This window comes from Pseudoliparis swirei, chromosome 15, assembly GCF_029220125.1.
Source record: "Pseudoliparis swirei isolate HS2019 ecotype Mariana Trench chromosome 15, NWPU_hadal_v1, whole genome shotgun sequence".
NCBI lineage: Eukaryota > Metazoa > Chordata > Actinopteri > Perciformes > Liparidae > Pseudoliparis > Pseudoliparis swirei.
Window position 1 is genome coordinate 9,050,929 of NC_079402.1, and position 24,370 is coordinate 9,075,298.

The 24,370-nt window shown below is 44.7% G+C and overlaps 1 protein-coding gene across 3 annotated transcripts in view; it reads left to right on the top strand.

Moving 5' to 3' along the window:
• Positions 1 to 5,070: 5,070 nt before the first annotated feature.
• Positions 5,071 to 24,370, top strand: part of LOC130204943 (A-kinase anchor protein 2) — an 83,495-nt gene continuing 64,195 nt past the window's right edge. For all 3 annotated transcript variants that reach the window (XM_056431959.1, XM_056431961.1, XM_056431960.1), the window contains exons 1-2: positions 5,071 to 5,111; positions 14,069 to 14,120. In XM_056431959.1, the coding sequence (XP_056287934.1) occupies positions 5,074 to 5,111; positions 14,069 to 14,120 (90 nt within the window). In that variant the 5' untranslated portion in view covers positions 5,071 to 5,073. The remainder of the gene's footprint in view (positions 5,112 to 14,068; positions 14,121 to 24,370) is intronic.

The window sequence follows — 24,370 nt, forward strand, 5'->3', positions numbered from 1 at the left end:
TTTTATTATTAGATGTTGCCCATATCGCGAAGCCCTAACCGAAGCCCAAGTCAGTCGCTACACGACTACTCCTTGTTTTGTCAGATAGTTCATGAGAAACAGCCGTGATGGTTATATAGAGTGAAAAGTGGAAGCAGAAACTGACTTTCATCTGCAGGATGATATACGGTTCATTTTAGGGTCAAATAAATTGACATTAACCTGTGCTTAGTTAAACCTTTAAGACTGGATCATGTATGAAATGCAGTGAACTGAAAACAAAGCATGTATTATTAATATTGTGATGGCAGTCTGGACCTTGAAACCAAGACTTGCAGATACACCTCTTGATATGCTGAGTGGAGCTCTTTGGTTCAATATTTCATTTGTTTTGATAACTGTGGACTCACAACCATGATATCATCATGCTTCATCATCACCAGAATACACGTTGTTTATGAATTGTTTATTATCCCCATTTGTTGCAAAGACACGCAATTGCACTGCAGTGGGTCACAGAGCCGTCCTCCTTGCCGTCCGTATGAACGTGTATGTCGTGGTAAATAAATGTGTTCATCAAAAAAAACGATGTAAACCTACATAAACTATTATTACAGTGATATGATTAGAATGAGTATACCTTTCCTCTACAGCTGACCTCTATTGTGAAAGTCAAATCGATCCGTCTCCAGCCTCGGGGTATGTTGATTATGCTAATTCAAAATAAATTGCTCACGCATATTTGATAAATTACACTACTTTCTTCTTGCATACGAATGTTTAGGACCATAAACAATCCATAATTGAATCGAAATAAAAAGAAAAGTGATGTTGTGTTCATTATTTCTGCTACAAAATACAGTATTGGGCTGTTTCATTGATATTTGAGCCGTTGGAGCACAATGTATCCCTTTAATTCAAAAGGAACGCACCATACTTAATTTTAAAATGTGCTGACATTACTAGCTCTCAAGATTATCCTTGAGACTTTTTAGAATAACTTGGATATAGTATAAATTGGATAACACAAATGTGAACTCTGTATGAATTCATACTGAATTGTCAATCTCACTGCCTTTTACTAATCACTTTATTTATTGTATTTGTCTTTAGTACTTTATGGTTAATTAATGGCAATAAAGAAAAGAAAATACATGATTTCTGATTTTCTGAACTGAATGACATGAATAAATTAAGTAATAACTGTGCAGCATTTATTCCAAACTTGTTGCCTTATTTAAAGCCCATGTTGTCCCTTGTGTAAGGACTTGTAAGATATGTGGTGTAGTAAAACAATGTAGAGCCCTCTTGAAGTGGGTCAGAGTAAATCCCAGTTGGGACTCCTGTGGTATCGCTGGTTTATCCGAGCTGACAGACTTTCTGGATCAACGACTAAAACCCACTGGAGCATGAACTCTGTCTATTTGCCAAAGTGTGCGTGTGTGTGGGTGTGTGTGTGTGTGGGTGTGTGTGTGTGTCTCTGTCTCTGTCTGCCGAGCTGGCTGAACGTTTAGGAATCGGACTTGGCATTATTGCTTGTAAAGAAGTGCGCAGCCTGCCATGTCTGAAACGAACGAAGAAGACGAGACCAAACACAGGTCACGTGGAATATATGGGGACACATCACTGTTTATCCAGGTGTACAGCAGCAGTGGTGAGCATCATTGAAAGGAGACCAGGTCATTTCATGTCAGTACCTTTTCATAAACATGTTTAACCACTGTTCAGATCGATGTATTCACCGCAAGACAAAAAGACTGGACTGTGTCCTTACTCACTGTCCTCTGCCGTCCCCACGATCCCCTTTCCCTTACTGAACACTTAGCTAGTTATGGTATCAATAAAACAAAATTATTCAAGAAAACATAACTAAAATATGTCTCAAGAGGTCATGGAAAAAAGTTCTGAATGACCTTTTAAAAAGTCAGAGTATAAAAGTATTATTCACACAATACCTTCCCTTTTAAGTTTGACAAGCAGTGCCCCCTACTGGGCGTCCTCTGAAGGTGCAGTTACGGTGTAATTCCTTATGTATTATGTACATTTACCGCAGGCCATGGTTACATCATATGTTGGATATGACCTGCATTATTTCAAACATCTTAGAATGCGAGAACAATTATGAAGAAGTAAGTCAATATAATACATACCACACAGCCTCTCTTTCACCGTGACTCCTACATCACCAGCAGCTTCACATGGCCATGGTCTTGGCTTTGGTTTAGTTTTTTTCCCCGCCTTTGTGATTGTCTGCCCCGCCCCTAATTAAATCCTCCTGTGTCTAATCACCTGCACCTGCCCAGTGTATTCAAACCTTGTCTGTCTCCTGCCAGCTTTGGTTCAGCTGAGTTTAAAAACACCACAAGATGGCGGTAGACCCCATACTTTAAAAAAAAAAAAAGGGACATTAGCCACGACCACCACCCCATAATAAATCACACACTTTTCCAGGGCACGACATCTGCCTGCAAATTAGTGAGGCACTATATATAACAACATTTGGGAGCATTATTTAATTCTAATGAGCACAAGTTAGCCAAATGCAAAGCATTAAGTTTCCCACATTTTGAATACTATTTTTTGTTCAGTCAAATGAGATCCTGATCAAGTCAGTTACGAGTGTGGCATCATCTCAATCTTTATATTTTTCATTATCAGAGCGAGAATCCTTTCCACATATCTGGGATGAGGATGCACTAATCAACATACACATGATTAGATGTTAGAATCCCCACATGTGTGGCAGGTTGGGATCGGGGACGGTGGTGTGTGTGATTGTGAGTGTGAGTGTGGAGGGCTGGAGGACGAATGTGTGATGCCCATTTAAGGTCGTTACCTCAACCTGAGGAGCAGCTGAATCGCTGGCATACCGAACAACATGATAACCATGAGCTGTCAGGGACGAAAGAGAGGGGGAGCAGAGGGAAGGCAGATTAGACAGGAAGAAACAGACTCTACTCTACAAGTGTGCACTTCTAAATGTGTGACAGGCAGGAATGTGAAATGCCGAGCCACTTTGGGAGAGGCGACCTTCACTTTGTCCTTTGAGCCTGGGAACGGCATGTTTTCTGCTTTAATGATCGTACAAAACAATGAATTCAACTAGTTTTATTTGCAATATTGGGCAGTTTACAATGCAGCATTTAGTTCCTTCTGTTTTTTGCGTATATTTACAATCTAATTAAAAAATCTTAAATCTTAAAAGAATGTCCGATGAGCCTAATGAACATTAAAATCATTAAAAGTACACTTTATGTGGGTTCTCCCTTCTGTATATCCCAACATATAGTTGCACTTGATCTGATTCATCCCCTGCACACGTACAACTGTCTTAAGAAGAAAAGGATGGGCAAATGTGTCAGACTAAAAGTTCACCTCAGAGAAAGCAGGCAGATGATAGGAATTAAAAGAAATGACGGGGAAGTAAAAAAAAGAGAAAAAGAATGATGGAGATATAGAAAGAGAAATTAAAGTGAAGAGGAGACAGAAAGAAATGGAGAAAGTAACAAATAAAACATTTTTAAAAAGAGACAAAGATAGAACAAAGGTACAGGAAGGGCAGAAAGATGGAAGGGCTCCTTGGTTCCCCTCTCCCCACCAGCCACTGCTGCTAAGTACTCAGCCAGCAGTTTATAGACCCCATAAAGAGTCTGCTGAGCTTCTTGTTTGGATAAGTAACTCCACTAAACTGTTCTCACTGTAGCTGGATTTGTGACTTGTCTATATCGGGAAGTTTCTGGTATGCCAAACACTGTCAGCTAGCCCTCCACTGTGGGTGTCTCCACACGTGACATTTTGTTCTGTACTTTAACTGGTGGTCCTTGGATGATGGTGCTCTCTCACTGTGTTGGCAACGTAGACAAACAGCAGCCTTCTTGAATCCTTGAGCGTTCATATAATGTCATCAGCCGGCTCAAAATGCAGCCAGGAACATATTGTTGTAGCTGGATTAGTGTGACAGAATATCCGGTCATGGTCCCATATTTCGGATATATCGGATGGTTCGCGCCATCGTCGCGTGAAAAAACAGATTATCATTCTGCACGTGTCATCTTTCCATCGACTGCCAGAAGGTTACATGCAGATTCGCCAGGAATCCAGCTGTGAGAATCAGGCGTGTTTGATATCGATGTGACACCTCCCAACTCCATCAGGAGGATTTGAGTCGTAGAGTGCAGCCCTCCTCCAGATCATGTATGCCCGTGGTGACGTGCCCCAATTCTTGGAGACGAGTGGAGCCGTGGTCAAACCGGCTTGTGAGGGAACATTTTATTATTATTTTGGTGATGATGATTTTTTTTAATTGTTCAGAATGAAATCACACATCACTGTGTGGCTTCTCGACAAATCCTGCTCAGTATCATTCAGTCTATCATCGTCCATGTTCTGCTATCCCGTTTAAAGTTGCAGGACGCCCATTTATTTGAACAATGGAGGTGTTCTTTGAAGTATCCTATCTGGCTCTTTAAATGAATCCCTCTCCACTCTCAGAGGGGAAAAGGTTCTCAGGGTAGCAGCAGGGATGAGGCACGTTGGCCACTCCTTTCATTATCCTGTAACTCCCCCAGGGCTCTCTTTCTCTCGTTGCCGTCCTCTGCTCTCTATCCCGCTCTCTCCTCTCGGCCATCTCGTGCTCCTTCCCTCGCTCTCATCGCCATCACACTCCCTCCCATAGTTACAGCATCTTCTTACTTCATTTTCCTCAGCTACAAATCCCTCATCCCTCTCTCTCATTGACATCATCACCTGGACATTTATACACCTCTCTCTCTATATCTCTCTTTCTCTCTCTCTCACACACACACACTAACACAACCCATCCCCTCCTGCCGGCAGAGCAGGTCGATGCAGGAGCGGCGGCGGCAGCAGCAGCAGCTGCTCTGACACACACTGGCGTGACAAACACACTGAAAAGGCACAAGGAACGAAGGAGGAGGAGAAGATAAGGAGGAGGAAGGGAGAAGGAGGAGGAGGAGGAGGAGGAAAGAGAAGAGAGAGACGAGGTGGACACGCGTCTGTCAGAAAGGACAGCGGTGGACAGGACAAGGCGAGGAGGAAGAGGGGAAGAGGAGGAGAGCGCAGGGTGTTGCAGCCATGTCAGACACACCTTTGCAGAGGAACGGCACAGCAACGTGAGTAGCAGACGATCCTCATCATTTCTTTGGGGGGGGGGGGGGGGTATTTCCATCTATCTCTGCCTCCATCTCTCTCTTTCTCCTCGCCTTGCCCGCATCCCTCCACCTCTCTCTCTCCCCTCCATCTGACAGGCTGGGTTGTCATGGGAACGGGAGCTCGGTCATGGTGAGGCTGATGCACAGTCATGACTGGCGAGGAGACCCGCCGTACATCGTGTACACTTCCCTCCATGTCCCTCTTTTCTTCACTCACCCTCTCGCGCACCTTAGCTCGCATCCGCCCCTCATGGCTTTACTCTTCCTCTCTTTACCACGGTCTTCCTCTTGTCTTCTTACTGCATCAGTCTTGCAGTCCTTCCTCAACATAGCACTGTCCCTGTTGTTATAACGGTGGCACATACAGGGTGTGTGTGTGTGTGTGTGTGTGTGTGTGTGTGTCTGTGTGTGTGTGTGTGTATTACAGCATAGTCAATGTGGAAGCTGCAGGCTTGCACCAGCCTCTGTGTTCCAGCACAGCCCGCCTTGCGGCAGACCGTTTGTGTGTCTGTGTCTGTATGGATGTTTGTGTGTGTGTGTGTGTGTCTGTGTGTGTGTTCATGTATGTCTCTATACTTTCTGAAAAACAAATGCCCATGCAAAGACAGAAAGGTAGACATTTAAAGAAAAGTCTCTCTGTGACATTTAATTCCTAGTCCTCTCATCAGGACCGCATGAGAATGACCATGGATGGAATCATAGGAATTACTAAACAAGCAACACTGGCAATGCAGCTAGAACCGTGTAGCTTTGGGGGATTTTTGGATTGAATAGAATGTGCTGTTCAGATGCTGACTGTAAAGTCTTTGATGATGTGCCCCACAAGTCCAGAGAGGCACACAATCAGCAGATTTTCAAACCAATCTGACCTGCAGCTGCATTTCAGAGCATTCAGATTCTTACATATCGAAAAAGGCAAAAAGGAAAACAATGACCAACATATGTGACATTCGTGCTTTCCAATAAAATGTCATACCGTACTAACCCAATGTAATACTTTACTTTGAAGAATATGATTGCAAATTTCAATTCAATTGAGTTTATTTTGTATTGCCCAATATCACAAATTACGAATTAGCCTCAGAGGGCTTTACAAAGAAAATGACAAGTTTTGCACAGAGCTGAGGGGAGTCAGGTTCCCCACCCTGAGAGACTCTTCTCATACTGTGCATAGAATATATTGATAATGCAGCCTTAAACAGCACTGATTTAACTTGTTAATTAAAAAGTATAATATTCTTTAGAAAATCCAAAGCTGCACTAAAAGTGAGATGGCCTTTCCAATATTTTCATAAACAAGACGTCTACGTTTTCCCATTGCTTCAAGAGGTAGTGGCATGTTGTTTGTATCGGCTAGAGAGTACCAGTGTGTGTGTGTTGCTGCTGATATTATTAGTCACCATAAAACTGTCCAGCAACAGTTTAATTTATAGTATTCTGCCGGCTCGAGTGCAAACGGGCGCTGCGTTGACGTCTTTACCACAGAAGTGGACTCAAAGTCAGGTGTCAAGTTACGCCTGAAAATGCTAGCAGTCAGGTAAAGTTGCCTCAGTGAAAGAGTTGGGGAAGCATCACGATTGAGACTCCCGCTGAAGAATGCCCACGCACGGGAGTCATCCCGTAACCGCAAGGTACCCGGTCCCCCCCCCCCCCTCCTCGCCCCATTAGTTGCATGTCGAAGTGTCCATGAGAAAGACACGGAAACCACAGTGGTTCCCCGGGCGCTTCACTGCAGCGCACTCCTCCTAAATAACTTAGGATGGGTCAAAAGCAGAGGAGAATTTCCCCACAGGGATCAATAAAAGTATAAATGTCTTTCTTTCTTTCTGACTTGGCATGGAGAGAAGTGGTGACAGTGACACTGAGCACGGATGCAGAATGGGAGAGTTCATTACAATTCCCAGCTTTGTGGGAGTTGTATTTTGATGAAGCTATACAGTTAAACAACATGGAATTCAGACATGTTTGACTTGTCATTTTTTCTATTTGACCGTGTAGAGGTGCTGATGAGTCGTGTCACTGTCACATCTGCAGCTGGTCTGTTTTGAGGGCATGTGCAACTTTAAAATCCTACTTCTGCCCATTTGGTGCATGAACATGTGCATCCCATAGTATAGAGCATGTGCGGTTTGCCGCATGTTTGCTTCTTGTGATCACCCAGCCTGTGCACATGTTGCTTTAAAGAAATATATTTCCTTTAAATAGCAACAATTCTGCAAATATCTACAATTGTGTACATAATAGACCCTGCAGCGGATGTTGCAGATAAGCTAGTGTGAATGATGAACAACATGTTATGTTGCCGCTCACCTCCAGACTTGGAGTCTCAATCCAGCTGTCTGAAGGGAAGTTTGAGTGACAGGTCGGAGTGATTTCTGCCTCCCCCCGTCAGACTTAGTAGCGTGAGGTACCGCGGTTCCCTGGCTGCACTCTGTTAAATAGGCATACGGGGGGAGGCATATATGGGCAAGTCTTACCATGGAGGACGTGTTTAAGAGCGGGTCTCTGAACCACTTTGGTCCGAGAAAGGGCCCACATGTCGGGCGCGTTACTGCCGCGATGACCCTGGCGCTTGTTGGGAGGGGGGGCATGTCCCCGATTTATGTCCGCTCAAGGCGATCAAAATTCGGACCTGACACACTCGAGGCAACCATGCCGAATTGTAGAGCCTCTGTTGACACCTAATTGGGCCGAAAAAAGTGTCCAAAAGCGGGTCAGCAAACCACTTTTAATCACCCTTTTTAGGACCATACACTTTGCGGGTTTCAATCCGCCCAAAGTGTTCGAAATTCGGACGCCAAACTTTGGCAAACACCGCATAATTATAGAGCCAGGGATGGCCTTTAATTCGGCTGGAACAACTTTTCGATAGCGGGTCCGTGAACTGCTTTGACCGAAGAAAGTGTGCGGAGTTCGGACTCGAAACCGCCCGGTTACCCGTCAGTTGCGGAGGTATTTTTCGAGATTTTCAATCCGTCCAAAGTGATCGAAATCTGGACACCACACTCGTGGCTAGCACGTCGAATTCAAGCTCCATGGCTGGAGCTCCATTCGGCGTGGTCTGTTGACCCGCTCTCCCCGGGGAAAGCACTCAAAAGTTGGATTAAAAAATCAAAATGACCATCTCACAGATAATATCTACCAACGCACAGACCACATGTGCAAAGTATGGAGTCTGTCGGACGGTTCCTGAAGGAGTTATAGCGTTATAAAGAACGGCCACTAGGGGCGACACTGAGCGTCTTTTAAACGCCTATAACACGACTATTCCGGGGGCCACAGAGACCGCAAACACATGGTTAGAACCATGCGGTACCATTAGGACCCATGAAGCGGTGCAGGGAAGCGTGAGGCAGACACGCTTCCCTGGTGCATCAAAAGTTAATGTTTTAATTGGGCAAATGAGACAGCGCTGTCGTGATTCAGTCAAGCTTCTCTTCGGTCTGTTGTTCGGATCGTTTTTTCTTATTATTTTTTTTTCTTCCATAAGCATATAAAGCGTGGTCTCTGTGGGTTATCCACTGATTCAGCAGAAAGACAAGGTAGTATTTGTGATCATGGAGAGAGTGTCGACACCACAATGGCAGATGGCCCATTCTCTGCCGCTATTTATTGCACACTCAGGGAAGTCTTACAGGAAAGAGGCTCCTCATAGTGATGGCTTGAATTGGGCAGATCCACTTCTACCCTGAGGCAAGGCTAACCGCCATATTTCCATGTTTTGCTTTCTGTCATCATCCATTGTTTGGTCTCATTTTAAAACCAAGTACAGTTTGACGTCTTGAGCGTAGGTTAATAATGGATGAGTCAATTATAAACCAAACATATTAAACATTTGTTGAACAGAAAAGTCATTGAAAAATGTCCGCTTAGCTGCTAAAAGACTTTGATGAGCATTTTTCAATATCTTGGGAAATTTCTGTTGCTAAATAATTAACCAATTAATCAAAACATAATCAAAACATTGATTGGTGATAAAAGTATTGTTGGTTGCAGCACGCTTGGTCCCCAGCGTATGTATGACCATGTGGGCAGGTTCAAGTTCATTAATGAGAATAAACAATCGGTCTCGTGCTTTTTACTCAAATGATATGATGACACGATGCATGGTTTCTTTTTCCATATCCATCTCCACGCCATGAAAAACATATTTGTTAACACTGGAAGGGAGGGAGATAGCATCCAGGGGAAGAGGGAGCAGAAAGAAGATGCTGAGGTGCTGATGAGCTCAGTGTGGAGACCTCTGCTTCTCTTCTGCAATGCAGCTCAGGATGAAAAACATGCAACGCTACTTTACTGAACGATAATTATTGTCCTTTTTTGTAACGTCTTCTGCAGAAACACGTGTGCACGCTTTAATGGGCATGCATGTCAATTATTCTGGCTCATTGTGAAATATTGAGAATTAAAGAGAGTGAGAGAAATATAACGACTGAACTGACACAAAGTTCAGCCCCGCAGTTTACTGTTAACCATTTCATGTATATGCTACCTTCCTACTACAAAGAACTGGGTGAGTTAGTTAGTTAGTTAGTTGGTTGGTTGGTTGATTAGTTAGTTAGTTAGTCACCCTGAGACACTTTAGATTGTTTACACAAAAAGCATGGATTTTCCACTGGAAAGCGTCTATAGTCTTTAGAAGAAGAAAAAAGATCTGCTTTGCGTGGCTGCAGCAAACTGAAACACGGAAATGTTTCTGTTAAAAAGAAGGAGAGTTGATATATGAAAACGTTCAGAAAGCCAGTGACTTCCAAAAGTTCAGCCATCGTCTGGACAATTAAATTGTTTGTTTTACATTTAAAGCAAATTTTGCTGTGGAAAAATAAAGATACTTAGAATTAGGTGCTTGGTTTTACTTCAACTGTGTGAGCAGACAGACAGACAGTCAGAAAAACAGACAGACAGAATGACAGTGGGACACCAAAACACAGCTTGACCTCCCTCTGTGATCAACGTCTGGCATTCACATAGCCAGAAATATGTCTGTTTGGGTTACTTTTTCTCTCCCCCTGCCCCCACTCCCCCCTTTTCTCTCTCTCTCTCTCTTTCTCTCTCTCTCTCTTTTGGGGAGAACTGAAATGTGGGAATACAAAGTTAAAGAAAGGCATACTAAAGAGATGGCTAAACTAACAGAACACACATGCACAGTTTTTCTGACATACTCTCTTTGTCCATATTTGTTTATTCACTCCTACTCACCCTTTTACGTGTGTGTGTGTGTGTGTGTGTGTGTGTGTGTGTTGTGCATGCATGTGTGTGTGTGTGTGTGTGTGTGTCTTCCTGCCTCTGGTTCAACATCTGGAGGCCATTACCTCTGGGCCAGGATGGGGGGAGGCGGGGCAAGGCTGGCTGTGCAGTGAGGTCATTGCGTCGTCGTGGCGATGCAGAGGAACAATGATCCTGTTGTCTACAACGACGACCAACCAACACAACTGACGCCAGAATTAAAGAGTTGTAGGGGGAGGGGGCCATATATTGATGGGCGAGGGGAGAGTTAAAAAGCAGAAGAACAGAAGTGTGGTACAAAAGGAAATCAGATGAAACTGGTGTGATGGAGTAGAGCTGCGTTAAAGCTAGAACGCTCCGTCCAGCCAGCACCATGATGTGATGGTGTGAATCCAGATCAAACAGAGACGGGTCAGAGGTTTGACGGTATAAAGTCAGACAGCGTCAGAGCTGAGCCCGGTTTCATAACATAAACTATATGTCGCTAACCCAAACACGTCACGGTCTACAACCTGCATGTCCCCACATTAAAGATGGAGCAAGTCCCCCGGGGGGAACAGTCCAGTTTGCATGTATCCGTATCTTGATTGTGAACCTTATTAATCCCATATGGTGGGTTTAACTTGTGCTGAAGAGGAGAAAATAATGACAAACTTAATTGTCAAACCCAGAAAAATCAAAGATAACATACATTTTAGTTCATCAGTATATTTTGAAATATTACATGCAGCAGCGCCTGTTATGTCCAGACGACATAGATGGTGTCACGTGCAAACCTCAAATGAGGAAAACTCAGAGAACGCAAATGAAACTTGTGCACAGAGCTGAGGGGAGTCGGGTTCCCCACCCTGAGGGACGCCTCTCATACTGTACAAAGAATATATTAAGAATGCAGCCTTAAACAGCACTGATTTCACATGTTCTTTTTTAAGTCTAACATTTTTAAGAGAATCCAAAGCTGCACTAAAAAGTGTCAAAAAGTGTCAGAATACAAAACTTTCTTCAAAGAGTTGAACGGTCAAACGGATTTAAACACAACCGGGGAAAAAATAGGTGTTTTTACAGTGTGACGTAAGTCAGGCATATACAAATTTTATTATATATGTTCCACAAGTATTTGATGATGGAATTAATTTTAACAGGTTTCTTTTTAATGAGGAAAAAAAAAAACTAGAATACCACCGATATCAGAAATATTAAATAAGGAAAATACATTTTTACTGCCCTGCACAAAAATAAGAACTTTGCAGCAGATAACAAATATCATCTGTCCTGAATCCATATCTGCAACCCTGCATATCTGTCTGTGCATTAGTTCTTGAAACAGTATAACAACAACTTTTAGAAACTCGCTGAGGGCTGAAAACTTTCATATTTATTTTCTTTCTCGTCTTTCAGCTGCTTCACGGGACAAATGCGCTCCAGCTGCAGTTATTTATTGTACACCTCTTTTTCCTTTCTCTTGGAGTAATGCGGAAGCTGTTATGTCAGTGTGTGTTTTTGTGAGTGTGTGTGTGTGCGTGTGTTTTTGTGAGTGTGTTGCATGCTTCTGTATTCCCGAAAGAGTTGGCCAAGACTGCTGCTGCCGTTTCTCCTTATATGGACGTCTCCTTGTGGAAGGAGGGATGGAGAAAGAGGAGAAAGAGGAGCACGAGAGGGAAATGAGGAAGAGGAGGAACAGAAAGTGTGAGGAAGAAGTCGCATGGATGGAAGGAGGGACAGGCGGACGGCGAAGAGGAACGGTTGTACGGAAGGAGAGGATGAGGGAAAGGATGGGGAGTAAAGAGGAGGAGTGGGAAGGAAGGGAGTCAGGAAAGAGACGAGGAGGGATGGAAAGAGAAAGGAAAAGTGGAAGAGATGGTTGAAGGAGTGAGAGTCGTAAGGGAAAGTTGACAAAGAAAAATGGAGGGATGTAGGGCAGAGGATGTAGGAAAAGGAGAACTTGATGGATGCGAGGTAGAGACGAATGTGGAGAAACAGGGCAGCAATGCAGCAAAGGAAAGAGGGAGCAGGAGGAGGTAAAGAGTGAGAGGTGTAAGAAAGGATGGAGGAAATGAATGAGAGAAAATGTTTGTTGTTTGTAAGAGAATAAAATAATTGAGGATGCAGAAAAAGATTCATGAAACCCATGCAGGTGAAACTCAAGAGTTAAAATAGGGAGAAAGAAAAATTGGGACACGTAATGACCCATTTACACACACTCTGCTTTTGTCTGTGTGTGTGTGTGTGTGTTGCTTATTTAAGTTATTTTGATGCAGTTTCTTATTGAGAAAGCTGTTCCATTGATGCTCACGGAGTGACATAGTTATCGTGACTATTTAAAAAAAAAAGTTGTCTCTGTCCTGCTCTTGTTTTTCTTAAGAGTCTTCTACTGATGTCTCTTCTATTGAATGAAAGGCGCTGGATGTATGACGAAGTGTGCGTGTGTGTAGGTGTGTGTGTGTGGGCGACGTGGCTGCATGCGGCCTCATAGGATTAAAAGGACAGAATATATGGAAACAATAGTGATGTGCTAAGTACTAGTTTGGGCACGTTGTCTCTGTTGTCCTGTGATTGGCAGCAACAAAAGCACACGGTGGCTTCGCAGTACCACTCACGACCATCTGGGTGACGGCTCGGGTGGGAGGAGCTTGTTAATTGGCCAGTGAGCTCTGTCCGCGAGCATGACGAGGTGTCGTTCAAGTTTTCAATTTATTTTAGAATAATTGTGTGACTGAGAGAGCAGGTTTCTAATTTTGAGCCGATACATTCTTGACCATTTAAAATAATAATAAAAGAATACCACTAAAATCTGTGAAACTTAGTGTTCTTATCTCCTCACCTGAAATACATTATAAAATACAAAAAATGATGTTGTTCCATATTAAATTGTACATAGTGACTCAAGCCCAAAACCGATTGTGAGGGAGGTGCATTTATATTGATCGACTGATTCATCAGTCAGAATTAGCTTTGATCCAAGGTGAGAAAAAGCAGTTGGACTAGAAAATTAAACAAGAGTAATTTAGTCTTTTCGGTTCCATTCCCCAAAGTCTCAGCTTTCAAAGATGACAAATGACTCCTCTCCTTCCATTTGTGCTTACTTCTGCAATTCTCCTCCACTCTTCCTCCATCCCTCCCTCTTTCCCTCTCTATCTCTCCCTCTCTTCTCACAGCCCCCTTTACCTTCATGCCATTACTTCTCTCTTCCTCTGCTCCTCTCTCTCTCCCTCTCAGCTGCTCCTCCCAGCTGTTTAATCACACATGGCTCATGCCTAAAAAAAAAGTGAGAGGGAGGGAGGGAAGGAGAGAGAGGGAGGGAAGGGAAGGGACAAATGGGAGGAGAGACGGAGCGCAAAAGAAAGAGTGGGTGAGAGAGAGAATGCGAGCAGCGGGCTGAGTGTGAGGCACATGGCCAGTGAATGAGAGATCTTTGCTTCCCCTCAGTGTGAGCTCCTTCTCCCACTGTCTCCTCGCTCTGGATTACCACTGAGGAAGGACCTCGTCTGGATACACCTCCTCCTCCTCCTCCTCTCCTTCTCTCTTCCCTCACTGCTCTATACTTCCCTGCCCTCTCGGCCTCTCTTATCTCTCACTGGGGGACCCCGGAGCTCTCAGTCTTCCCAGATCTCACGTCTCTTTTCTCCTTTCACCCCCCTTCCCCCTCCCCTCTCCCCTGCGTCCCCCCCCCCCCCCCCCACCACCACCACCAGGATGTCGTGTGAGGAGGCTCAGCTCCACAAAGAGAGGCTGCAGGCCTTGGCGGTAAGTCAGAGTGCATTTTTAAAACGGTGTGCTTATTTTTTGTCGTGTTTTAGTTGTTGTCTCTTTATGTTTCTTTGACCTTCCGTCTGGTTGTTTTCCGTTTGCCTGCCAGTGTTTTCGCGGCCCCCCCGTCCCACCTTGACTTTCTGTCATTCACCGTACAATATCATGTCTGTTGGTCTCTCTCTGCCTCTTTCCTGAGTTCCCACTCTCTCCCGCTCTCTGCCATACACTCTCTCCGAACGAGTCACATTAGTCATTCACGTTCCACTCGCGCCAGTTCAAACACACGGAGAAGGCCGGTAAAAGAGTCGTGTGTTTTGGTCGCGGCGCTCCAGGCCAAAGTTCAAGTTTATCGAACTATTCCAAATGAATTCCTGTGACGTAAACGGTCGAGGTGCTGCATACCACGGTGACGGCTATAAATCCTGTGTGAGTGTGGAGCAGCAAACACAGGCTGAAGATAAATGAGACATTCCACGAGATATCGAGTGGTCGTCTACCTGGGAAGCTAAATGCTAACAAATGTGTTGTTGCATCATTGCAGTTATTTTAGTCGTTTGATTAAAAGAATGAATGAGCTCAACGTGTCGGGAGCCTTACTCCATGACATCATCGGCCCCCAACAGCCTTCCTCTTTCACGATCCACGTGCCCTACACTGCTGCTCCGTTTTCATCTCTCTTCCATGTCTTTTTTTGGGTAAACCAACTCTGAGGAAAGTAGTGGAAAGTCGGCTTGGTTTGTGTGTTTTTTTTGCTTGTTTTCTTCTTCTTTTTGGCCAGATGTCTGAGGCTTTTAGCCGTTCGTGCTTTCCCAATGTAGCACAATCTCAGAATCAGTTGGATACTCGCCGCCATGTTTCACGATCACGGAGGCATTTGTCGGAGCGCTCGACCCGCTGCCGATAGGACTTCAGAGCAACAGTTAGATCTGGATTCGCTGCCTGGGACGACGTTTGGCACCAGCGAGCGACCGCAGCATACCACACACACTCAAGACGCACAGAGGCACAGGAACACACACACACACACACCAGCAGCAGATGGAGAAACTATTTTGGCCACGTCGAAAACATGGCAGCCGTACCAGGCTGCATGTACTAAAACCCGTGAGGAAAGAGAGTGGAAAGTTCTAACGGTTTCGAGCAGAATGGAACACGCGTTTCTGTGTCTGGCATCATTCTCGCATGTATTGGACAAACCTTCGGAGGTGGTGGGGGGAAATTAGCGATTACCGTATCACGTGAATCCGTTTTGGTTTGATGCACGGGGGGCAAAAAATACCAACGTGTGTCGGATGCTCTGGCGGCAGCCGTCGTTTCCGCTACGCTGTCGCGTCTAATTCTATCCTGAAGAACAATCGGAGGTCCGACTGGAGGTGGCGAGCGATCCGGAACGAAGCCAAGTCAGTCGTTGAATACGAGGAACACGTTTGTCGCCTTCAAATGAACATCTCTCTCATCTCAGCTCTGTGTGTGTGTGTGTGTGTGTGTGTGTGTGCACTATATCAATGGCAATGAGGGGCATGCTAATAGCCTTCGGGCGCTACCAGGCACTTGAAGAAAGAAGGGTTGCGACTACACTCATATACTCACAACCCTCTAAGCGCTCTGTAAGCCACGGACTCAGCCAAACAACGCGGGGGCCAGTGTAAATACAGAAGCTTTTCCAGAGCGCCTCACAGGGAGGGGGAAGATTCTTATGAAAACTTATTTTGCCTGCCAATCAAAAGCAAGCTTTTCCTAATCCGAAGGCCGCTCCAGCACATCAGAAACCCTGGATTCAAACTAGTCTTTGAGGTCTTTATGTTTACTTATGAATATGTATTACTAAAGCCTTGTGAAGAGGTGTACAGTACACACACACACACACTGTCTCTGCAGCAGCTAATGATTTAATCAATAATTGATACTCCGAGACCTCATCAATACTTTATGAGATCTCGAGCCAAATTGGAAGCTTCCGCAGAACTCCGAGTCGAGAGCGGGACCAGTCATCTCCGTGTCGGAGGCGCCGGAGCACACGACGGCTGAATGTCACACTGTTTTTAATTGATGTGTCATTTGGACTTTGGTGACTTTGAGTTCTTTCCTTGTACGCTTCATTTGTGGAACCGGATCAGAAGAGAATCCGCATCAGGCAGCAGGCAGAATACTCTCAGTAGCAAATACCACTTTAATGACGGCGTTTTGCTGTGTGGCTCATGAATAAAGCATGGCCATAATGGCTGTGAATCACCTTTCTCTTTCTTTTCTTTTTTTTAGCTGAGCAAAAGGGCGAGATACCAATCTGCTCAATCACAGCTCTTGGAGTGAGACAGTGTCGGGACATCACAGGAAGTCTTCTTTACAATTGCTCAAACCACATTAATATAGAGGGACTTATGTTGCCTGCAGTCTGTTCGTCTCTCTTATGATTCAATAACTATATATGTGACTTTTTTTTCTGTCAGCACTTTTCTATTTCTCATGAATTATTGAAGGAGCAAGAGTGCAAAACGAGCCCTGAGTGGCATCTTTCTGCTTCTGCACAGTTGATTTACCGTTGGTTCCCTGCTGCCTTCTTTTCCCAGCATATCGTGTGTTAAACTTAACTAAACCAAATGGCTGAGATGGTTTTCTTCTTTGGGTTTGGGTTAGTTTCAATCATTCAGGGTTTTAATCGAAGAGTTAATTTGTCAATTGGCACGGTAGCAAAAAGTCAAAGATTCCCACAGTCTGATCGTGATCATGTCAGCTGCCAGCGGTGATGGTTTCCATGGTTACTAATTGGCCAGATTGGGAAAAAGTTGTGACGTCATGTAGTTAACTCCAGACCTGTAATTGGTGTATTATTAACATGTAATTATAGCCGTCAAATGGAGTGCAGTCTGGTCAGGGTTCCCCCCAAAAAACGTTTACGTGCGTTTGTGTGCGCACGTGCATGTGGGTGTGTGCATGCGTGCATGTAGGTTTATCTCTGTGTGTGTTCTGAAAATGTGTGTGTGTTCACCTAAACCCGGAGTGTGGGATTGAGACCAGCCAATGAATGGTGAGTGCTTCAGCGTTCTAATTTACTGTTGCCCTTGTGGCCTGACAAACTGAAACGGCAAAAATATATACACTAGTGTGTGTGTGTGTGTGTGAGAGAGAGAGAGCGAGTGTGTGTGTGGGTGTGTGGGTGCGTGTGTGTGTGTGTGTCTTTGCATGCACCCATTCACTGACTTCTTATACTGTCTGTGACATGTATACACAGATGACCTCAGCCCTTTGGGCTCTCGGCTAACCTTCTGAAACACACACACACACACAGACAGACAGTCACACACAAAAACACACAAGGCCGCAGATTGTCTGGGGCCAAGTCTGAGGGGAATTAGGAAGTGGTCCATGAGGATTGATACGATGGCTCTCTGTTCGTGTGTGTATGTGTGTGTGTGTGTTTATGTGCATGTGTGCGTGTGTGACCATGACGAGAAACTGTCACAGAGATATTTCGCCGCAAAAATAACCTTTTGGCTCAAAATCTAAATCTCTGCGCCGGTTGTTCATGGTCGTGCTCTTTTGAACAACCATGCAAGGCTAATGTGCCGCTATGACCGGTGTTATCACCCACAGTTTGATCTCTTTGGGTGAGCTGTGTGAAGTAATCTGGGTAACTCGTTCTGGAAGCTGGTCTCTGGTGCTCTGGATTCACTTAGTGAGGTCTGACAGAGGGAAGTGAGAGGGGCAGGGTGAAGGTGTGTGTGTGTGGGGGGGGGGGGGGGGGACCTTGGCATGCATAAGATTCGTGACTGTGGCATGCAGCGAGGGCCGGGGCAATGGGCTGCGTTAAGAGAGGTAAATAGAGTGGGGGGCTGGGCCTTCCTGAAGGAATGTGTGGTTCCAGTCCGTGCAGTTGACTCACTCGTATAGTTTGACATATTGGCAGCATTTAACACTCCAAAGCGATACGGACAATATTGATTCAGGTTGCCAAAATGTTGGCGGACACTTTTCTACTTTCTGCTTTTGGCTGCGAATACAATTCTCAACCTACTTGCCCCTTTGTTTCTGCTTTCCCCCTGCCTTTGGGTTCCTGTTACTGTGTACACAGTATTCTGATCTAAAACAAAAACCTTGTATTACATGCAGCAGCTCTTTTAATTGAAGCAGGTAATGGAAATTGGATAAACTCTTGCGAAATGTAGTCAACTGGAAATTGTTTGCCAGTTATTTCGCACGCAATCGGACATGTCCGACTAAACCAGACACTCTCCTGAACCAGTGTTTCGACGCGGATGTGAGACTGAACACAACTTTCAGGGCCTGAAGAAGAGCAGCTGATTCTAATCTTTCCCGCCTACATCACAGATGTCCGTCATCTTTTAGGCTTTTGTTTAGTTAACAGCAGTTCTGGCTTCTCTGGTCGTCAGATCAACCCTCTGCATATGCAGACGGCACAATGACACAGCTGTTGGTTTATGATAAGTCAATGGAGTCACCGCGCCAGTTCCAGTGTGTAGCCGGGTCCGACTGCCCGCACGCAATCGCTCAGCGGGCTTTCTGAATTCTGAAGGTGTGGGATATTTTGGATCCTGTAGACGCAGGATTGGATATAGGTGGCCAGTGGAGGCTTGGTTTATGGTCTTCAGCGCTTTATGGGGGTGGGGTGTGTGCTCGGGGCAAAGTCATTTATGGAGGGGGGCAACAGGGGGTCTGGGCCACGCCAGGAATTACATGCCGTTTAAAATTAGCAGCAGCTGTCTTGGACCTACTGGACATTCTGGCGTTTGTGTGTGTGTGTGCGTGTGTGTGTGTGTGTGTGTGTGTGTGTGAGTGAGTGAGTGGCATTAGGGTTCACAGAGACATGCGACTGGATTGCAGCTCTAGTGGGCACTGCTGGTTCCCACATGATTGTCGTGACGTTGGAGCTGAACCTGGCAGTAAACCATGTGGCGTGACGTGACTGTGGAGGGCGGAGAGACCGGCATGCAGCCAAGGTCATTTTAGCAAATGCAGGAACTTTGTCGTCCTGAAATCATGAAACATACGTGCCATGTCGTGCTTGTGTACGTCGGCGTGAATGCAGGCATACGCACGCTCGTGTCCCTCCTCGACGTGGACGTGGTGAGTGGAGTCACCAGCTGCATGCTATCGTGTGACGGTGGCATATGCGAGACATTTCAGCCACGCGCTACGTCTGCATTTATCGACACCACCATTGGCTGAGGAGTTGCCAGGTTAGCGCTCTGTTCACTTCTGGAACCCACACATTAGCATTGTCTAGGCAGGACATCCTAGTCACTCAGTGCGTTTACATGATGGTTTAATTCGAATCTTGCTTTAGTCGGACTATGCTATCTTTTGGGGGATCTGCTGTTATCCCAATATACATGGCAGTGAGTAATTCGAATTATTGGCCGAAAGCATGTCATATCCGATACGATAGCTGGCGCTGTTTTCATTACAACTCGTGGTGATACAGCCATTTCCGCTTGACCTCTTCACCACTACCAACAATAACCAACAACAACAACATCAACATTTCGAGAAAGATGGCGAACAGAGAGCAAGGCGAAGCTACATCCCTCTACTATTCTTGCATGATGTTAATAGTGACAACTTATCGTCTCTTTCGACTTCCGGGTCACGACATGGGAGGGAGGGGGGAGGAGGGCGGCGGGATCTCAAGCATGCGCAAAGACGCAAAGTCCAGTTCCTAATCCAATTCACCGTTACATGCCGCGATAGTCGAATTATCAACCGGATCGGATCGAGTTATCCAGGGGTGTTAATCGGATCGTAGTCGGACCGCACATAGTCAAACAAAGGTGTTTACATGAAACGGATAATTCGATTTCAGTCCGACTAAGCCAGTTATTCGAATGCATGTAAACACGGTCAGTCAGTGGACACATCGTTTGACCGTTTCATCACTCCATGTATGCATTCACATGTATAGGCGTCGGCTTATTCGTTCGTACTTTTATCCAAAAGTTCTACCCAGGACAGAAAGTGCAGAATCAAACCCGTGACCTTTAAACCACAGGTCCATTTTAGTCTTTGTTCATCCGTGTTCAGGTACGGCCGCCCGCTGTGAGATGTCTCTGCTGGGTGTGTTGGCACGTACAGAATGCGACTCATCCGATCGGCAGCTCAACACCAGCAGAACCTCAAATCCAACATGGCCGCGTCACCGCTTTGGCACGTTACCGTGACGTCTGTGTGACCTCATGCCTCATGGCCTCGTGTGCAGCTTGTGTGCAGCTTGTGTGCATCAGTGATGGAGGACGCTGTTTTCGAAGCAGGTGTGTGTTTGCAATCAAGTGCGTGCATGTCCAAAGTCTGACACATTTTTTTTTGTTGATGAAAACTCTCTAGTCAGTGTATGGGCACGTGATACAAGTTACATTTTGTGTCTCTCCTAGTGAGGTTTTTAAGTTTGAGCTTTTAGTTCTTATCTCATTCTGTTATAAAATGATCTTGAAGTTAATAACTTAATTTAATAATTTAATCCTTTTACATTCTGGTAAAAAAGCAACATTCTGGACATTATTGTGTACTAGGATGCATAAATGAGAAATTCATAAATTTTTCAACTTTTCAATCAAACTTTCCTTTAACTGATATTGTATTGGATGTCCCTCTGTGTATGTTCCACTGTGAATCCTTCTTTGAGTCTGGATTGTGTTCAATGATTCAGAGGCTGCATTCACCCTCGTCATGTCTGCATTGGCTTCTCTGTTTCCTGCTTTATTTAGTTTTTGTTTTTTATTGTCCACAAAACAAGGCCTGGGGGCTCGGGCCCTGGTCCTCCTGCCTGTTTCCGTTTGCGTGTTTATGCGACATGATGCTTTGAAATGTGAGTGTCAGGGCTCTTAACAAGAAAACGGTGGCACCATTTGTTAGGGCTGGAAACATTAAACAAAATGGCAACCAAATTGAATAAAAACAGGATTTTATGTTTGGAAACGGACGCCGGACCAACGAAGAAGAGTGAAAGTTCATCATGCTGAACCAGATACTGTGAGGTTTAATACATTCCACATAGTCCATGTGACTTTTCATTGGCTTCTGAGGCAAAAAATAAATAAATTATACTGTAAAACAACAACAACAACAAATATTAAACGCTGAATTTTCTATTTGGGTCTAACTTTTTGGAGGGTGTCAAAATAGTGGGAAAAGTGATGTCCTCTGTATGAGAGCTGAGCAGCAAGCCAAGTGGGGCCAAACGCGCCGTGAGTCAGAGTGTGGGAAGTGGTGAGCGTGTCGCCAAGAATGTCAACATATTTTCCAGAGGAGGACGGCGTGTCCTCCGGGGCCAAATTCAGTGAACAGAGCAGGACTCGGGCTCCTTCTCCAATTCAACTGCACTTTCATCTTTCAATTAACTCGGCAGTTTCAGTCACCAACAGGTTTTTTTTTATCATGTTCTCGCAGACAGTGAAGATCCCTTCCGCCAATTAATTCATGTTATGATTGAGATGTGAGAGCTGGACTCAGGAGCGGATCCAACACTTTTTCAGAGGAACTCTGTGACCCCATGCGGGCAGCTGAGGAGTCCGTCACAGTTCAGCTCTTGGCCCTGAAACGGAACTAAAGCTAACGTTTCTATTCACCGTGCTAGATCAAGTGCAACAAACTAAAGAAGCACCCATTAGAAATCCATATTTTCTACAGACAAAGTATCATGGTGTAAGATATATTGTGAAGAAATTGTTAGGTTTTGATTTATTTTTTCAAAACAAACATTTCAAGTTTCGCTCCTTGTATACAATGATGATGATGATGTTCCTTTATTCGTCCCACAGTGGGGACATTTCAAAAATCACAGCAGCGGTCGGTGCACATCAGAGCATCAATGAAAATAAATATAAAACACAAAACTAAATACTAATACTAACACTAAATATACAGGGGGAACGCAAAGGAAAGTGCTGAGTATACATACACTGTATATATATACAATATGACCAAAATGGGAGGAGTTTGCAGTATTTGCATTGCCACAGTCCATAACTGTGATATGAATCTCTTTTAAAATCTGGACTTCCAAACTTTGACGAACATTTAGCAGGCAGTAAAGTGCCGTATGAGTAAGCAGGGCCTCGACCTCCGACTCGACATTCTGAGATGCATGTTTTATTTAAGCCAGGCCGCCACATTGTGGTTTCTCATTTAAAGCGTAACAATGTTTACAGTTTTCACCAATGTTTTCCGCAGTGTGTTGCATTGCGCTGCACACAGCCTGTGTCAGCTTTTATGTGTACCTCCTTTTCTTTTGTGGTTGTTCCACATCCCTCTGCAGTGGGCACCCCCGCTGCTTTGCCTCATGTAATGAATGAAGTGTCTGTATTATCTGCCGCAGAGCTATTGTCCACTTAAAGTCCTGCGCTGTTCAGAAAACCGCTGAAAATATCTCGTTTTCTTATGATACAACACTTGCCTGCAGTTCTAGCTGATTTTGAGAATATATTGGTGTCTACACTATCTGTGTGTACATATCCGTGACTGTGTTTACTTTTGTGTGTTTCTCTGGATGTGTATTTGGGTGTGCGTGTGTGTGTTTTGACCCAATCCTCGACCACATGTCCTTTACGGGCCTTGACATCTGGGGACCATAACTCTGCTTGTTGACTGTACGTCAGAGGCCATGGGAACTGCTGCTGCTGCGGTGTGTGTCTGTGTGTGTGTGACAGAAAGAGAGAGAGAGGACCTCATGATTTTACAGATGTTTTCACAGCCTGTGTGTAGCTTTGTGATGTGTTCTCCCGACTAGTCTGTTTTTTTGGATTCATTTTTGTAATTTAAATAAGATTGGATCTAGTCGACCTCTTCGACTCCACCAGTCTTTGCTGTGGAGTCAGACCCTTTTTTTAATCTTCTTTGGGGCGGGGGGAGGGGGGGTGTCAACAGTATATGCCACATGTACAATTGATGACGGGGTGCATCATCTGAAAACTGCAGCCTGAAGATTAATTTGAGACACAGGTGTCAAGTTTTATTTGGTCGTAACTATGTCATCAACGTTGTGTTTCCTTTAGGAACATAATCAAAAGTTTGGATTGTTTAAGCGCTTTGAACATTATCATGAAATCATATGGTGGCCATTCTGACACTCAATTATGTCTCATAGTGTGAGACATTTTGGGGTTGTGACCAGTTATTACACAGATTGGGTGCAAATATATATCAAGTAATGAGCCCCCAAGAATTTCTAAAAAAACATATTCCAAAATGCCACATTGAGACCCCTGAAAAGGAAAACCAGAGGACAAAAAAGGCGGTTCCCCATCCCTTAGGGAATAAGTTGCAGAGCGTGAGTCACAATGTCAGGTGCTTTGTTGGTGTGTCCATGCCAGCCTCATTTTCCACCGCTACCTGTAAAAAGAATTTTTTAAATACTCTAAACAACCCAACGTGAACATTACAAAAACAAATCAAATGCCCTTTGTCCTGATCTGCCACTTTCATGCTTTGGTTTAGTTTCGGCGCCTACAGCCACAAGGTTACCGGGAAAGAGTGTGTTTAGTGTTAGCGGGGGAAGGGATGCAAAGAGCAGCCGGCTGGTGTCAGAGTCAGATGCGTTGTATGCCCTCAACCTTCAACCCGACCTCATCCCCGGAGGGTATTGTTTGCCTGCCTCATAACAATGCCACACGATCGCATCTGCTCCTGAGAGGCATCAGTCATCCTCACAACAGGAGGATGAAGATGTGAAGAAAATGTTGACGAGAAACAGATTTGACAGCAAATCATTCCCAGTACTCCGAAGTCGTGTTTTCTGATCAATCAATAACTCCTCCGTTCTGTTTTATGTTCCTACGATGACATTCTGTTCAGGTCTTTTCTGTTCTCCTTTTATATTCACTCGGTTTTCCATCACTCTCTTTTGAGAGGTGGTTTAACGTTTTTACACATTTGGGGGGTTTTCCCCTGATGGCTATATTTAGCCAACAGGAAATGTCCCTGAAATCCTTGTTCTGCTCCCACTGAGCGAGAGAGAGAGAGAGAGAGAGAAACACACACATGTACTGTATCTCATGCCCTCCGGCCCTAAATAAGGCTGTCCTGGGATCTACTTTGTTTATATTCCCATGCATTTGCGTCAAAGTATATTCAGAGACAGCGACTCCACATTGCCTTCAGTCTGTTGAGGATTTCTATTTATTTATTCTTTTCCTGTTTCAAGCCTCCCACTCACCGTGCTCCCAGCCTGGCCTCCAAACATCAGCCTCATTCATCTCCACATGAAGCAGAGGATTGTTCGGCCCACCCCAAGTTCA